Raw genomic sequence first — 18,255 nt, 5'->3', positions numbered from 1 at the left:
CAGGTAGTTCAGCAGGGGAGGGAGAGAGAAAAACAGAAGAGGAACGTTTTGAGCTGCTTCTGGAACTTCAGGTAGTCCGGCTCAAGTTTGAGAGGGGCATGGAGGCCATTCCAGAGGGAGGCACATGCAGAGGAGAGAGATCTACCCCCCACTCTCTGCCTGGAGAAGCGTCTGACCCTTTGAGAGTTGGAGGTAGCTGAGCGAAGGGCTCGAAAAGGAAGGTATTTAGGAAGAAAGCGTTGGATGTAGTGTGGGCCCCTGCCCAAAAAAAACTTGTGGACAATGCACAGGGTCTTAGTCACTGGGCGAAAGTGTAGAGATTTCAGGGCTGGAGAGATGTGGTCCCTGGGCTTGAGGCCAATGATATGTCTTGCAGTCCTATTTTGGATTAGTTGCAGAAGGCGAAGAGTAGCGGAAGGCAGATTGAGAAGGAGGCTGTTGCAGTAGTCCGGTTTAGTGAGAACCAGGGCTCTGGAGACAGTGAGCTTCTGGGGGAGGTGAGAAAAGGAAGAGTACCTTTGAGGGCAGCTAGTAGTGGGACTTCTTAGCGATGTCTGAGATGTGAGGAGAGAAAGAGAGGGTGGAGTCGAAGATGACACCAAGGTTTTTTGCCTCACAGGAAGGCGAAGGAAGAGGGCCCAAGGAGGGCAGCCAGAGGGGGAGCAGGAGTGCCAATGAGAAGGATCTCCATCTCACTGGCATTAAGGCAGAGATCGTTGGAGGTGCAACGCTACTGAATCTCGGATAGACAGTCAGGAATGAGCGAGAGAGGAGGCTGAGGGGAGCCTGAAGGAGAGCGGAGTGTCATCTGAATAACACTGAAAGTTAGAGGAGAAGGTAGAGATAAGATGGGCCAAAGGGGCCAAGTAGAGGTTGAAAATCCAGGGTGAGAGGATAAAGCCCTGGTGAAAGCCACAGGTGGAGAGCAAGGTGGTAGAGAGAAAGGACTCAAGTTGGACCTTGGAGGGGCGGTCCAAGAGGGGGGAGTTCAACAATTTCAGGGCCTGAACCGTGATGCCCAGGTTATCAGTCGATTGATCAGGATGGCGTGGTTGACCATGTAAAAGGCAGAGGACAGATCAAGGAGGATGAGGACAGAAGGAATTCTGGAATCAAGGCTAGAGAACAGATCTTCACTGGTGTTCAGGAGAGCAGTTTACATGCCTCTGGCAGCTCTGAAGCCAGACTGATGGTCATGGAGACAACCAACAGATTCAGTATGGAGAATAACTGGGAGATGGCCAGCTTTTCCAGGAGTTTGCCCAGGAAAGGGGTGATAGAGATCAGGCAATAGTTTGCTGGACAGGTAGGATTGGCAGACAACTTCTTGAGGAGGGGGTGCAGAAGGGAGTTCTTGTGGGAGGGGAAAGTTGCAGTGGCGAAAGAGTGATTGCAGAAATATGGCAAGGGTGTCAATATGTCCTTGGTGGTTCGGGAGGAGCCGGGGAGAACTTATTTGGATGACACTTTCATAGATCAGACTTGTCTAGAAAGTCAGAGAGTTGTCGGAGAGAAAGAGAAGAAAGGGTAAGGAGAGGGAGAGTTGGCCAAAGGGGGGCACGGGAGAGGAAGAGGAGGAGGAGGAGGAGATAGGATGTCCTGAGTTTTAGTGGTGAAATGAGAGGCCAGAGCCGTACAGAGGGCCTGGAAGGGAACAGGAGAGGTAGAGACTGCATCAGGATTGGCCAATTCCTTGCAGATTTTAAAGAGTTTGGCCGTGTTGTTAGAGGCTGCAGAGACGCAGGCTTGAATGTGGGCTCTCTACTTGGACAGTACAGAGAGTCTGTATTGCCTTTGAAGCATGTGGCAGGCCGGTTTGTCAGAGGATGCGCCCCAGGCCCTCTTCTTCTTCTTCTTCTCAGCCACACTGCACTTGCGGTTCAGGACGGCGAGGTCGGAATCATACCAAGAGTTGCACTTGGAGGTAGGCTTCAGCCGGATTGTCATGACAGGGATGTCCAGAGTGTTGGACATAGAAAGCTGCAGATTCGAGAGGGCTGCATCAGAGTGTGAGTCAGGAGTAGGAGGAGCAGAGAAAGTAGAGGCAAAGGCATCCACTGGCACACGCTTCATGAGCCGAATGACCGCGAAGCTAGGTGATAGTGCTGGGATGGGCTTTGCATAAAGGATAAAGAGTTCCAGGTAAGAGGAAAGTAGAAAGTGGTCAGTCCAAGAGAGAGGAGTGGTGAGAGGGTTAGAGAGGGGGGATGTCTGAGGAGATGAGAACATCCAGAGTATGTCTAGCAGAGTGTCTGCCCAGAGGGCAGAATGGAGAGAGAGCAAGTCGCAGAGGTTGCGGAAAAGCCCAGAGGAGGATTAGAAGCATCCATGTGGATATTGAGGTCTCTGAGGAGAAGTTGAGAGGTAGAGGCAAGGAGAGAAGAGGGGAGGTCAGTCCACTCTGTGAGGAAGAGGGCAACCTGACCAGGTGGCCTGTAGATAGGGACCACAGTCAGAGAGGACAGGAGAGATATTAAGTTTGAGACACCTAAGTGAGTACAAGAAAGAAGGGTGACGGTTTGTCAAAAGGGAATGTTCTCAGAATAATAAACAACACAAAAGGAAACCCCATCAGGATGGGTTTCTCCTTGTGAGTCTCTTTCCCACTGCTAGCAATACTCTGACCCTGGCCTTCAAGTTTCAGTTTGTAGAGTACCTGTATCTGTTTTGTCACTTCCCTTCATTGCTGCAGGCTTGAGTTTCCAAACCTCCTCTTTGGCTTAATCCTGTGAGTTTCATTTCACTGCTGGCACCATGTCCCTTCATTCTGGCATTCTAGTTCCAGTACTTCGGCGTCAAGGAGGTTGGTTCTAAGCTCACAGGGCCCTGAATCCTCTTACATCCTGGTCTCCAGGCGTGGCCTTTCCATGGTCCTGTGCCCCAGTCTGCTAGCAGGCCAAAGGTGAATCATGGCTGCCCCTTGCATACCTCGACCGCTGTGGTGAATCCAGATCTCCTTTCCTTCTCTAAGCTGTTAGTACTCTCCTTGGCACCCGCTTGTACCTCCTCCCACATTATGGGCCTGCCTAGAGCAAACCTGGTCCACCAGAAACTGCTGAAAGGGGTCTAAGTTCCATTTCTCTGAAGGGACTCAGACTGAGAGAGGCAGCAGCAGCTAGAGCATGAAGCACCGGGCCAGCAGTTAAGTGGGCGAGGGAGGGAGACTGGGTAGGAGGGAGGGGAACCAGAGGAGGGGAATAGAAGGGGCCGGGTGAGGAAGTGCCAAAAAAATGGTGATGGGGCTCGGGTGGCTGGTGGAATACGGGTGGACACTGCAGTTCTCACCCGTTTCCAGCCACTTGATGAGCTGAGCGTCCTTTCCAGAGTGCACATGTATTTTAAATACCTGATAGTTAAGTTGTAATTCTTACTGAGTTATATCACTAGTCCTCCTTTCTAGTGATCATTACAAAGTGTGTAATATGTCGCTTTACCATGACTTTGTGCGTTTCACTTGGTGAAGTGAGTCGAGTCTTGGCAGACGCTTTGTTTGTACTGTTCGATTTTGCTTTCTTTAGAGCCTTCTTTGACCTTGGTTAACTTAATGTAACACTTATGTTAAAGAGTACACATTTTCAGTGCATCAATGATTGAGTGCTTGTTTATGCCTAACTGTACCTTACAGGCTTGTTTTGAACCTCCATGTGTGTATGCGTTCTTGGTGTACATATCCAATTCTGATCATGTCGCCAGACAGGAATTTGCTGCAGCAGGGCAGGCTAGTGTTTTAATGTTCCAAATGGTTTCAGTGCACTATACCAATGCATGATCTACTACCTCAGTAGACTTAATTAGCGCACACACAAGAAGTGGTGTGTAAGTTCAATGATACTCTGCTTCCTAATCAAAATGTCCTGTTTATCACCACTCTTGCTTTACAACTGCATCATGATATGCATTTGAGCTCCACATGGCTGCTTTTCGGTCACAGAAAACTGTTCGTTTTTTAGTACTGCAACTTTGAGTGCTGTAGATAGCAATTCTGGTGTGCAACTAGGTGGTTTTTAGAAACTGATAATGAATTCAATGCCCTGGGGGTCTGCATTTCGCTAGACCTTCATAATGAAAAAGATTGTTTGTTTCCATGGTTACAGAAATCCAGAGCAAGCGTCAGGAAAGAAAACGCAGAAGTACAGCAAATCCAGCCTACAGCGGACTTTTGGAACCAGAGGTACCTAACCCTAGCGAGCTCACGTATTATGCTGTAGATTTGAAGGGGAAAGTGTGGTTAAAGCCTAATGCCTGAAATTGAGGCAGTGGCAGTCCGTGATTTGCCTGCAGTCTGAAAACAAAGGACTGTTTTAATTGGATAAGATAAGGATAAAGGAAGGTCAAGATGTGGGCAGGATTGGACAGGCAGGATTGGACAGAGGTCAGAAGACGTTCTTTTTGCCACCCTTTTAGCCTACCGATTGTGGCATGAGGTGTCTTCCACTAAACTGTATACCAGAATTGGCATGGGAAGGCTGTATTCGTCACTAACTTCGGGAATAGGCTTCTCCTCTCTCAGCCCTTTGAAAGGAAACAAAAGGTGCTAGTGGGCTGACGAATTGCTCTGGGCAGTGACACGTTATGTGCCAGGGGTTCAACACAGAATAAGTTAATTACCCAGATCACGAGTAATTGACATTTGTCAGTTACTAACAATTCTTTGTTTGATACATTTACACACCAAACAGTGGGCGATTTCCCTATAATTCACAGAACTAATGTCAACAAAGCCCTGTAATTAACAGATGACCACAAATAATGGCCTGTTCTGCACTAGTCTTTTAGTTGCAGGTGATTAGACCCCTTCTTCTAGCTTTCCTCTTCACTAGGCAATAGGTTTGAACTATAAAAACATAGGAGCGTTCCCTTTTAACTCGGTAAGCTCAGCATGCCATTCCCCCTAAACCATAAACTGGTGTAAAAACACCCACTCCTGCGAGGACAACATGCATTCAAAGCAGCAACTTGGAAAGGATATATGCCTGCCTCAGCAACAACAAAACCACACATACTATGGCAATAACCGCCGAGCCGGCAGGCCATTACCGCCTATGGTACTGCGCACAGCACCTGAAGTTACAGGCCCGAGCGTAGCGAACGGCGAGGTGGCTATTGCCGTCAGTATTCCACGGTTTGCAGCCTCGGGATACTCGTTTTCCTGCGTTTGCACCCCCAGAACACTAATGGCTGACGAAACTTTCAAGCAGCATTTCTTTTGCCATTTGACAAGGTTTTGTCGCAGTACGCGTTGGTTCTAGGAACACTAGAACGCGCGTACTGCTTCATTAGTACAAAGCAAGAAGGCGCCATTTTGGGCCAAGTTGCTCCATACTAATGAATGGGAGAAAAAGGGAAAAGGGGCTACGCGTGGTCCCTTCTCCCTTTCCAAGGTTACCTTGGAGAAAAAAAATGCACGCACAGTGCTAGGTACTAATGGTTAACATGAAATAGTGTTTTTTGTCATTTCCGTTTTTATTAAGGAATGCCAAATAACATTGTGCAGTATTTCTTTTCCTGCTTTAAATATGCAGTTTGCTATTTGAAGCAAAAACAGTCTTTGCTATTGCGTACTGAAACAAACTAACCAATGAAATGTATAAACGAAATATTGGGTCCATGTGAGTAACAAGCCAATAATGGGAACTGAGTTTTGGTGATATTGCCAAGCTTCTTGACCCTCGCCCTCCCAGTTCATGATGCCACCGGAATCGCACCTCTTTTGTGTAGAATAGCCTAAACTGTTAGCAAGGTGTGCGCAGGGGATAATGTTTTGAATGAAGAAGTAGATCAGAACTCTGATAATGCAATGTACAGCCCCTCCCCACCTATCACTGTGCATGCACCATGCGGCAGTCACACAGATACTCTTTCGGAAAGAGAGAGATGTAATCTCTGTTTGCAGAGAAGACACTGAACTGCTGTGAATGTCTTATCTTACATAAACTATTTTAATAATGGTATGTGACTATATACTGTACTTTTTTTTTCTTTCTTTCTTTTTAGCGGAAACGTCTTGCATCAAGTTATTTATATAACCCCTTGTTCTTTTCAGAAAAAGGTGAGTCGTGTAGCCCTCCTCATTATCTTAATGCGTTGAACATTTGTGTCCCAGGTGTAGTTCCAGATGGCTCACCACTGGCATGCACTTAGACCAATATGGTGCCCTTTGATTATTCAGCATGTTTTCTTTTATCAACATAAAATAATATGAATGATCCAGTATGTGTTGTAATATGCTACATGTAAAACTGTGAGATCAATTAAACCTATTGTAGAGAAAACGGTCTCGAGGCATAGCCTGTAGCTAAAGATCACTACAGTTTTCTCATGCATTCAAACACCACTTCATTTCTATTGCTTAGTCAGATGCCAACAGGTAGTAGCTTTCTTGCAATGATAGAGTATGGAAACCCTGGAGCACCTGATTGGGAGCAATCATGTTCATATGTCAAACATGTACATACATGGAATGATGGGAAGTCCAATTCCCCAGGTGAACGTGGCTCTATTGTGCAGTCGAGCAGGACGTTGCTTGTTTCTGTGCACCAAATAGTAGAAAGCAAACACATTTATTTAAATATAGGAATGCCCAGTGAATTGGTGTTGCTTGTACATTCATTTGGGATGTAGCTGCTGCCTTCAATAGAGGAAAATTGAGGCAATATATGGTAGTTTTGGGAAACAAAAGAATTACATTTCTGCTTACCTTTCGTTCATTTTTCGAGAACTATGTGCAATATTGAGTCTTTTTATTAAAATAATTTTACAATTATATGATGCCAAGTTTTTTATGTAGCGTGGATTCTTCCTATTTCTAAGCACTGTAATGGTAGGTGTTATTCCTGCCCATTTTAATGATGTTCAGTGCATATACCTCCGGAGGATCAGCGCGGAGTCTAGATTTTGAGATCTGCATGCTGGCCTCGTGTCTGCAGCATGCACTTTACTTCCTAAGCTGTCTATTTAGTATGCTGTTTACAGCATTATCGTGATTTGTGTACCCTGGATCGATGTTTGGTAGGACACAGATTAATAAATATATTTTAAGTGTCCTTCCGAGGACGTTCCGTACACTACCAATCAAAACTGTCTAATTTTTGAACCTTGTGGAAAGGCTTAGGTATATGTGACCTTGTTTGGCAGCAAGTATCTTCATATGTGAAGCCATACCTAAAATCATTTGTACTTCTATGTATCCTTCCCTTTCCTTTATACTTATGCAAATGTCCCTGAAAGGGGACAGCACTGCAGCATGTTCAGGAGCGCAATTTCTTTCAAACAAAACTGCGCAGGAGAATGCATGTACGTGGCAACATCCCTGACTCCAATCCTCCCTTGCGCATGCTCCCCGGCCAACTGTCAATCAGTATACTTTTTTTTTTTTTAAAAAAAAGCCTTGCCATTGAGGTTGGAGGATATGTTCACTGTCTGCCACCTTCAGAATGTATGGACTTCAGGAAGAGGGTGACTAAGAATCTTTGTCTTTTTCATAGGCACCGTGAACAGATGTTTCCGTTCCAGCAGTTCACTAGGGCGGGAAGTGCTCTGAGAGCTCTCACACCAGACTTCGATCAGAAGTGCCATAAATCCTAAAAAAGGTGCTTGCACCTGGGAAGCCAGCCACGGTACCACACACATGTGCAGAGAAGCTGAGGTGTCAAAGGATGCTGAACGGCTGGGATTCCTAGTGCTCTAGCCAAACCGCCTTCGGAGGTCTATTTATAAACCCTTCAAATATGACAGCGATCCAATAGAAATTGAAGTCTTGGATACTCTGTACATAGCTGCACAGCAGACCATGTCTAAATGCCCCTGTGAATCTGTACTGGCTACCTCATGTACATGTGTCAGTGACATGTACCCCCCCCCACCCCCCGGAAGAAGGATAAGGAACCAGATCTTTCTGACAGTAAAGTCTACCAAAATAGTGCCTTCCTTCTGGTGGAGTCCAACACTGACACCATTCTGGCAGTATATAATGTGCGTCTATGGCAGACATTGCAGTATTTGTCACTGATCCTCCCCCAAGAAAAAAACAGTTGGTCTCGGATAAAGTCGACGGGAAACAACTGGCCCACAACTTGTTTGACCTAGTTGCTAAATACTTGTCATTCCTAAAAAGAAAAACAGGACTGGATTAAGAACCATCCTTGATCTCTGCAGATTCAACAAATCCCTCCTCAAAAGGGGTTCAATGTGATTACGGCAAAATCTTCTCTCCTGTTTGTTGAGAGAAGAAAATAGGTGGGCAGAAAACACATTTTAAAAAGTTGTCTGCAGGCTGGTTTTAGGGAAAGGCTATCCTCTATGATGAACAACATTGTAATTAATTAACTTATTGAACAAACAAAATGTAGGGATGCCCTTCCACTGTATACACTCGATTTTTCAGCCGACTTTGATACGGTTGCTAGATCAAAACTGTATACACTGTCGATTTTTCAGCCGACTTTGATACGGTTGCTAGATCAAAATTGTAGCGGAAATTAAGTAAAATTGGAATGCCTGGCAACTTACTATATGCTTGTCAATTGTTGTATAATGACAACATAGCTCGTATTAGATTGAAGGGAATAGTCGTATTAGATTGAATGGAATGGGTGAGCTCTTTGGAGTAATCCCGATTAGGAGAGGGCTCAGACATGGATGTGTAGTGGCCCCTCTCTTATTTAATTTGTGTGTGGCTGATGTGGGATACGCCCTTGAGGAGATAAATATTGCTTTCCCTAGGATGGGTAACACTGAAGGAAGCTAACTTGGGTACGCCGATGACTTTGTGATTCTAGATAGTACTTTCATAGGAATAAGTCAAGAGTATACACGCCATCCTTGATTATGCAGAAAGCAATGGTCTAACTGTAAAAACAAAGAAAGCGCAGTATATGGTCTGGTAATGAAGAGTAGGAAGTGGATATAGTGTAGGGAAGGAATCACTGAAAGGGTGGAGAGCTATTGGAACTTGGGCTATGAGTTGGAGATGGGGAGAAATACTACGCTGCAAAAAGCGTACTAAGGCTATGGCCATAATGATGGCGTTTAAACAATTTATCAGACGAACTGCAGGGCATAGCCTCATTGGAATTATATGTATTTATTGACTGAAATTGGTCTCCGCTATTCTATATGCCTTAGAGACTTTGTATAAAGATCGAACGTCTTGGGCAAACAAAGTAGAGGGTATAGTGTGGAGAAAAATGTTGGGATTAACTAATGCTGTTCCTGTTGAGGATATACAATTGGGATTAAGCCTAAAGTCTCTGTCTACATTGATAAAGATCAAATGAGGAAGCCTATATATCAAAACTGTGAGTGCAGTGGAAGCTTCACATTGTGCTCTTGCTCACTGTTGGTCACGCGGAAGACTAATGTAAATTCCGGTTTTGGGGGAGACTAGACCTGATGTTCAGAAGACCCTTTCTTGAACCTAAAGAGATATGGTGGTATACCATACACCACCCTCCTTTCTAGCAAAGGTCGTGACAGAGTTTCAAATCATCCAAGAGATTTGTTTGCCAGTATTCTGTCTAATCTGGATTCCAAAGCGAAGAGGGCTCTGCACAACCCTGACGTGGGTAGGGTTCTGAAATTGTACTCATCAAGGACAAAAGAGAACAAGAAGTCAAAGCGACTCATTGTTACTTATGGGGACTCTCACCCTGTGACAAAGGCTACTAAGACAATCATACTAAGGTGGTTAGTTTCATGTATCCTGAAAGCTTGCAAGCTGAGATAAGCTTCTAAAAGGTGTTCATGTGCATCTTGTTAAGGCTAAAACCATGCCTGTAGCCTTTCAGTGACATGTTCCTCTCAGGCATATGTGCAAGGCAGCAAAGCCCTCTGCAAGCACTACTCACGCGAGAACAGATGCCCAGTTTGCTCTCCGGAATAGTTTTGGTTTAGCAATGGAGATTTTCTTACCGTCCACTCTTTCATGTAAGGTTATTTACAATCTTTTATAGATAGGTGTGGGGTAAAGGGGACATGACTTAGGAGTTAAGTGAAGGTTACTCATCCTTGTGACCTTTGTATTCCTAGTCCTTCGTCCCCTTTCCTCCATATGACCCTGTCCCCTCTAATCATTTTCCAGTGTTGCGCACACTGATAAAAGTACTGATTGTTGGGTGGGGAGCATGCGGGAGAGAGGGAACGTCTAGGGGCTTTGCGTTATGCGCCTGCGCAGTTTTGTTTTAATAAATATTCCTATTTCTATTGTTCTCACTTGCAAACCGCAGCTATCATCAATATTGGCATCTTGCTGCTAAAGTATTGAGCTGAGGCGACTGAAACAGAGCCGTCTAATCACCCATTAAAAGAGCCATGAGCGTTATACAAAAGACTATAAGCAGGAGGTGTATTGGTAGAGAATTCCACCGTGGAACAGAATGGAGGAAGGTTGACCACCAAGATGGGATAAACGGAATTTAGGTCATTCAAGAACCGCAGAAGCAGCAGATACTCGGGGCAGGGGGAGTAATCTCTGAAATATGCGAGTAAAAAATGTAGGACCGTTTGATTCGGGAGTTTTACAGAGGATGCAGGGATTTAAATTGAATCCATTTAGCAACTGGGAGCCAACAAAGAGAGCGCATTGCAGGTGAGATTGGGGCTGAAAGTTTAAGGCCACATAATAGGTGCACTTCAGCATTCTGAACCGCTGCAGAAGAGCTATTGAAGATTTTAGGAGACCCAGTAACAGAGCATTGGCATAATCTATCTGAGTGGAAATAATGCTGTTTATAAGGGTTAAAAAGTTGAAAAATTGTAGCATAGGTGAAAAAACATTATGTTAGCACAGTAGAACCTGTAGAAATAAGCAGCCAGTACTCCAGCCTTTAAGGACGATTGTCACCTTAACACCCTCCCCTCTACCACCTTATTTCATATTTGACATGCTGAGTGTAGTAATGAGAACTATGAAATTGGCATTGGACACCAGCTAGAATTCACCATTATGCCATCTACCTTAAATTCAATCCTAACACCTTAGCATTTCTTCTTCCTAATTTCTTGAACACTTTTTCATGCAATGGAAAAACAGATGCTCACTCAGTGCCGTCCGACATCTCATGAGACTGTCCATAGCAGATGCTGACAGAGCTGAAATGCAGCTTCCAGCGAGCTTTCACAACTAAGTTCTAATTGAGCAATAACCTGCTAGGAACTCTTTCAGCTACAATAAAAGAGCTATTGGCAGGGTCTGTGGGAGGGTGGGTCAGCAATTTTATTTTTCTTCAGTCTTCCCCTCTAGCGTAATTCTGCATCCCTGGTTCGTTCCCGAGATATCTCCAGGTTGTTTCCATCTAGCATCTTGTAACATTCATGTTTCATCCATACTGTAGTAGCTTGCTGAATTGGAAGTAAGATCATGAAATTGCTATTTAAAATTAAACAATCCATTTTAGAGGTAATTGTCTGTCTGCATGACTAGAAGGACCAGCCTTTTCCTGTCATTGCTGTCATTGCTTCACTAAACTCGCATAACTGACAAGTTATCCGTTCACTGCCCACTAACCTGTTATCTGCCCTTCTTTCATGTGCTAGCCAATGAGGATCTCTGTTGGAAGGTATGTTTGGCAAGCTTTGCATACTCTACGTGTTGGCTTTTGTGATGCAGTTCTTGTATGTTGTGGCTGTACATGGTTGTAATAGTTGTGTTTACTTATGTATTTTAATCACTTTTATATGCCAAATTAAAGACCAGCACCGCTCTTTACCTTGTATCCCCTTTAATGTCTGTCGTTTCATTGCTGTACCTCTGTACAAGAATTACAAAACAATCCCTAGTGACTCTTTTGTACTATGTTACTGAATCTGTATGTCCTACAAATGTCTGCTGTAGATGTAAAATGTAATGTATTTGAAAATGTACTTTAAAACAATGCATTACCTTTCCTAGCCTGAACCTCAAGATGAATTCATAGCTGGTGAAAACATCTGCTGCTTCCCATTAGTGGAATCTGTTTTTAAATTACATTTTTTTCAATCTGTTTTCTTTGGAAGTCTCAGCTTCCCTTTGAAGGCCGTCATTTAGGAAATAGACTGGAAAGCTTAACCTACTATTCTTGGTTGCATAGTTATGCAATTAACATTGACTGAAATACTGAATATGTTTTAAATACCCTTGTATTACATTTTTTTTTTTGGGCACATGGCCTGATTTACAAAAGCATGTTCAGTGGCGCAATCCCATTGGAAAACACTTTGTAAATCATGCCACAGTCTTTGACACTGAAAACATACACATTGTATTACTCTTGTCAAGTGCATCTTTCAATGGTGGAAAGTATTATTAGTGTGTGTCTATGGAAGTCTCCTGCCATCTCTAGATGCCAATGTGGCATTATATCGAAATTTAACTTGATCATAAATCTGTTCCTCTTTCCATATCGTTTCTGTGTGTCCTTGCCGTGTATTTGCTTGTGAAGTCACCCGCATCAGAGGGGAGAACTCAGAGAACCCCCCCCCCTCTCATGCTCTGCAGTCACACTTTATTTTTTGATATGTGATCTTTTATCAATTACTTCAAAATAGCGAGACTTGTTATCCTCTAGATCATATTGCTTCGATCCTTTGCCCGCCAACCGAAGATTTGTATCTCAAGGCACGACCATACACCATCATTTTCCTGGCAGTTAACGTGGCGATGCGATGATTAGATTCCCTTCATGCCCAAAAGAGCATGTAGCACTTTCTACCTGACATACAGTTTTTTGGTTTCTCTGAAAGATGAGTGGACATCACTTGGTTTCTTTACGGCTAGTGATGTAGTGAGGGAGAACAGAGGATTATAGTCCCAGCATTTGCAATGTATCCATAGATTTAAGTAGACATTTAGTTTTCTATATTTTTTTAGCCCGATCTTGAGCTTTCAATTCTAGGAAAGTTGATGTTGGTGCTTCTTTTGATGCTGTGTACGACTGCCTCTAAATATCAGTCTTGTAAACGAGACCACTTGTTTATACCCTATACATAACAATGCACAAGAACTGGCAAAATTAACTGTTTTGCTTCCTCCCCAAGAAAGATCTGATTTGTTTAATTTAACACGCAACATGGTTTGATGGGTTTCCTCTTTATTTTATTGAGAAAGGCTTACATTAAGCTTATTATTAGGATCAGCTTATTAGTAGAGTTTAAGGGATGGCTACTGGTATGCAAACCTTAAAAATATTCTTATGATCTTTATTGTTAATGATGTATATGAATGCCAGACTCCTGCTTCTAATCTCTGGACGGGGGATCAAACACATGCTTCGTGGCATCATCTTGTTCGCAAGACGGGGTATTACCCTGAGCCATCCCCCTGAGCTCTGGGGCAACGCGCCTACCTTGGGAACAAGATGATGCCGTTCAACATGGGTTCAATCACTAGTTTCCTGCATTAAGCGTGATACAAGTCACTAATATGTGAAAACACATCACAAAAAAATAGAAGAAAATGGAAAACTGACAGTTTTTTCAAATTTGCATTGGTTCTCCCACTCTCGGATCAATTGAAGAGGGTTGCTCAGAGCAAATACGTGTCTGCTTTGTTTGAATGCTTGCTTTTTGACTTCATTGCCATTCTGAAAGATTGCTATACGCAGTGATTATGTCTACAATCTAGCAACAATTCTAGCCACCTTACTTAATGTGTTTCCAAGGAATGGGTCTAAGTTTCCTGAAGCTGGCATGCTGCGCAATCTGTTTACCTTTGTTGACCCAACTAAAGGCTGCGTGATAATTGCCACAAAATCTAAAATAACTCAAGTAACTCTGTCAATCACTTTTCATAGGATGAAATCACTCATGACCGATATTGTGCAACATGTAAACGTGGCAGTAACCTGCAGACATGTAGCATCTGTCCAAAGGCGTATCACCCGAACTGTGTGGAACCTCCGCTAAAGTCTGCACCCAAGGGGGTATGGGTGTGCCCCAAGTGCCAGCAAAAGGTATAGTATCCTGGTTCCTCATTTCAGTGATGCTAGGTATGCAGAAACCCATTTTAGAACTCTGTAGGGCTGCTGCAAGGCTTATTCCGCTTACCACGTTCTGTAAACGTTACTGCTTGGATAGGAAGTCAATAGTTCGGCTGTGGCCTGGATCAGTAACTCTTTCTTCCCAAAACCTTGTAACTATCTGTGCCCTTGATTTTATACCCTGGGAAAGTCAAGAAAGTGATGGAATGGAACACTTAACCTAAACCGTAACCAATGGCATTTCTCTGGGTATCATCACCTTTGATTGTTTTTTATGCACTTGTGCCACTACAGAAAATGATGATATGCAAAGAAATGCTTACCGGCCCTCGAAAGGAAGATTCCAGCCCAAACAGTTAGACCTCGTCAACAATTTAAAAAAACTCTTTTTATGCATATTTTGAACTTTGAGGTGAGGGCTCATCTGGGAGGCTATATGTGAATCTATGTGCGTAGGGAGACTTGCATAGGATATCCAATAATGAATTAAAATGTTTAACTGGGAATTCCTCTGGCTAGCATTCTTTTCCTTTCAGTTTTTAGTTGATCCTTGTGGTAATACCCGTTCTGTAATAGTACACGCACAATAAAGAACAATATAATTGAATGATTACAGGATGATATATGCTCCCATTGTGTTTCAAATTAATGAATTCATCTTTTATGGCACGCTTCATGCCAGAGACCAGCCTATAAGCACGGGCCCGGGACTCGAACCAAGACAAAGTCGTTGCCCCTGAGCTATCCTCCCTTGTTGTTGGGTAATTCATAGCCCGTTCCCTGCCCTTCTTATGTGAGCAGACTCCGGTTTTGGCCTGCTTTCTCCGACTGGGAGGCTTTTTTTCCGGTTCCGGCCTGGCCCAATTCACGACTGTTTTGTTTTTTTGGGGGTGCCCTTCCCAAGTACTTGTTTTCCTCCCCTCCCCTGCACTCACAAACTACTGTCATCTTTGTGGCGTCTATTAAGCGATAGGGTAACAAAAATGATGGATATAAAGTGAGGTTTGCAGGCCATCAGTGAATGCTGTACATTCCTCATAACTTCCAGTTTGGCCGTGGACATTTCAGACTACGAACGTAATGTGAGATTTTTTGGAGACAGTTACCTTTTTTGTAATAGTAAATGTCCTTTACCGTTTCGAGGTTACTCTCAGGCTTCACTTTCTGATTCTCTTCTATTGCCAAATAACATGCATGTTCCCACTCTTTTGACTCTTCCGCACGAGGTGGAACTCTAGTGCTTCTGCCAATTCTAATCCCAACATCCCTCTTCTTTAATCATATTTTAAAGTCCATTCTCCACAATAGGTCCTTCAGATATTCAAAGAATGTTTCTGCTTGGCTGGGCGATTCTGAATTGGATTTTTGTCAACAGTGTTTAGTTAATCATCAGAGAAGTAGAAAAGACTAAAGCAACTCTATGGAGTTGATTTCTGAACTCCTATAAGGCCAGGAGGACATCTTGCGCGTAACACGTTTGTCTGGGAAGCAAGACCACACAAACCAGCACAGGTTTGAATCCCGGTCTGTGCTGTGAGACTGGTCTCTGGTATTTAGCACATAATAAAAGCTGAGTGAATTTAATTGAATATAATCTTGCAATATTTTCAGCGGACGACTCTTACACCGCTTTTCTGCCCATGACTCTCTAGGCCTTCCTACATATGTACTTTTGATGTGCTAATCATGTGCACTAATGTACTCCTGTTTTCACTTGTGATGTACTGCTCTTGCACTAAGAATACACTGTACTCTCCTCCCTGCCCCTTCCCAGGCACTTACTGATTTGACTATTTGCTGAGCCTGGGAAGGAGAGAATTCATATTCCCTCTCGCCTTTGTTCTGGGGTACTAGGTGCACAATTCTATTGGCACTTCCTAATCTATGGTAAGATGATCAGCTATTGACAAAACTGTTCTGTCAAAACAGGTAAACCAGTGGTTCCTACACTCTAGAGCTCCCCCTCGGAAGAATGTCTAGAAGATAAATATCCAGTGTTAAACTGAGCTAATATAGAGTTGGTGTTCTGAGGTTAATGAAGGTCTTCATGAAAGGCATTCACCATCTTAACTCGGATTGCTCAGTTTTGGTGAGGTGCTTGTGACTTAATGACCTGATGACCAAATTATATTATTTGTGGCCGCTCAACAGAGAGGCATTTCTTAATGCTGTAGAATCACAGAATCCCTCTTAAGTAAACTTCACTGTATGCACAACTGGCCTCCTCTGTGCTTGGGTGCCCAGAGCTACAAATACACCTACCGATTTTGAACATACTCTACCACTCACGAGAAATAATCGGATCCTAATAGTCCCACCGGAAGATTTGCCAGTGTCACTACTGCCTCTACTAGATTATTTTATCATCGTTTGAGTTTATGGTTTGGGGCTGTCCACTTTGAGTGTCAAGTTTGCAGTGTGCAACATTCCTTTTGTGTCTCTCTGTGGCACATCCAAAGGACCTCTTCAAGTGGCAGATGCCCCTTTTGGCCATATTCAGATTTGGTGAGGAATTCAAAGCTCCTAAACAATACATGCTTTTCAAGTACTATTTATACTGAGGTGCAAGGCATCTTCACCCAGTTGCAGTTTCCCTAGCACCACTTTGTTGAGAGACAGTCCTGTTAGGGAGGAAGTTAAAGGTTCTTTTGACTCTTGAGTGTCATCAGCTACCCATGATTGAAGGCAGTAGATTAGAGTGTTTTTGAAGCTTCGACCCTGGCATACACTGGCCGGATCTTTGCATGAAATGTACCGTATATTGATCTCCCGGTTTCCAGTCGAACTTGGTTAAGACCTTAGGCTTATGGATTGATGTAAGGCATGCAAGCAGAATGTTTATCTGGAAATATGGTAGGGCTACAATAAAGGCTACAATTGCAACAAGCATGTGCACAATTCTCAGTGGCTCTCCCACATAGATTCTCATAAACATTTTCTGCTCAACCTACAGCAGAGAAGATGGAGATAAAAGTCACCAATTTGGCTTCAGTAGCACAAGTAACAAGGCATCTCCATGGACTCCTTGCACCATCAGTACAGTAGACTCTTAGTTGGCCTCAGTATGGCACCCATGATCTTTTCCAAAGTGGTGTATTCCATTAAGGCCACACAACGGGGGGGAGAGCATTCACATATAACATAACTGGATGACCAGCTGATGATAGCTGCTCGCTGGCACAGGCATCAGAGGCCATGAGTAGGGTTCTAGAACTGACTTTCTCCCTGGAATTGTCCAACTGTAGGAAGTCAAGCTTTTGAGTATCCTAGCACTTGACTTCCATTGGCTACATGTGGAATACCCATCTCAGGAAAGGATATCACCCCTCTGTGCAACAGGTTCAGGAATTCTGTGTCTTCTAGGGACGATGTTTTAGAGGCTTTGGGCCTCAGGTCCTCGTGTATCCTGGTGTCCACATGAAGCAGATAAAGCTATAGTAAGTCTGCCATTGCAAGTAAGACGTTCACCCCTAGTTAGCGGTGGTGTCTCGTTCGAGATGTTGAATGACCTTGACTGGTGGTCACAGGAATCAACCTCTTCCACACACCAAACAAACCCTTCAGTCTTGATCATGACAAATGTTTCTCTGTAGGGATCTGTCGCAACTTTGGGTCATCTCTAAGCTCACTACCTTTTGTCGACCCAAGACAGGTTACTGCTTATCAACTCGATTGTGTTGAAAGCAATTGGGCTGGCTCTGCCCTCTCTTCAGGGCCACTGTGTGTTGGTTCTTTCAGACAATATGATGGCTTGTTTACTATGTAAACAAGCGAGGGGGGGGGGATCTTCTCCTATGTGTATGGTAGCTCTAAAGTTTTGGGTCTGAGCGACACAACATTTTCTTTCCCCACAGGCCAGTGACTTAGCGGGATCCCTCAACATTCAGACTGAACTACTTCTCTCAGACGTGACAGCTTGACAGGAGTTTTGTAACAGAGTTTCAATGCTTGTTCGAACCCTGATATATCTGTTGGCTACAGAGCAGAATGCCCAGTGCCCCTCTTTGTGTTTTGAGGGGGCAGGCATAGCTCACTCTCAGGGATGCCTTTGATACCTTGCGAGGGTAGGGTTTTGTACACTCTATCCCCTGCCCCCATTTCTTTGGTGACCAAAGTCATACACAAGTTCAGGAGGTCTCTGCACTGAAGGATGCTTCTGATAGCCCCATACTGGCCCAAGAGTTTGGTTTTCAGACCTTCTGGAGTTGGTCAGCCCTCCTCAGATTCTTCTGATTACTCAGAACCTTCTTCATTCAACATGAGGTATGAATGCTTCGTCCCTCCTCTCACTCCATTTCCCTGG

General features: G+C 43.9%; 1 protein-coding gene across 2 annotated transcripts in view; it reads left to right on the top strand.

Moving 5' to 3' along the window:
• The window catches only part of PHF21B (PHD finger protein 21B), a 460,667-nt gene that overhangs the window by 386,779 nt on the left and 55,633 nt on the right, over positions 1–18,255 (top strand). For both annotated transcript variants that reach the window (XM_069628165.1, XM_069628166.1), the window contains 4 exons: positions 4,095–4,171; positions 5,995–6,049; positions 11,533–11,555; positions 13,767–13,925. In XM_069628165.1, the coding sequence (XP_069484266.1) occupies positions 4,095–4,171; positions 5,995–6,049; positions 11,533–11,555; positions 13,767–13,925 (314 nt within the window). The remainder of the gene's footprint in view (positions 1–4,094; positions 4,172–5,994; positions 6,050–11,532; positions 11,556–13,766; positions 13,926–18,255) is intronic.

Source organism: Ambystoma mexicanum, chromosome 12 (assembly GCF_040938575.1).
Source record: "Ambystoma mexicanum isolate Mex_15411 chromosome 12, UKY_AmexF1_1, whole genome shotgun sequence".
In the NCBI taxonomy this organism is placed as follows: Eukaryota; Metazoa; Chordata; class Amphibia; order Caudata; family Ambystomatidae; genus Ambystoma; species Ambystoma mexicanum.
This window is presented reverse-complemented; position numbering and strand designations above follow the sequence as displayed.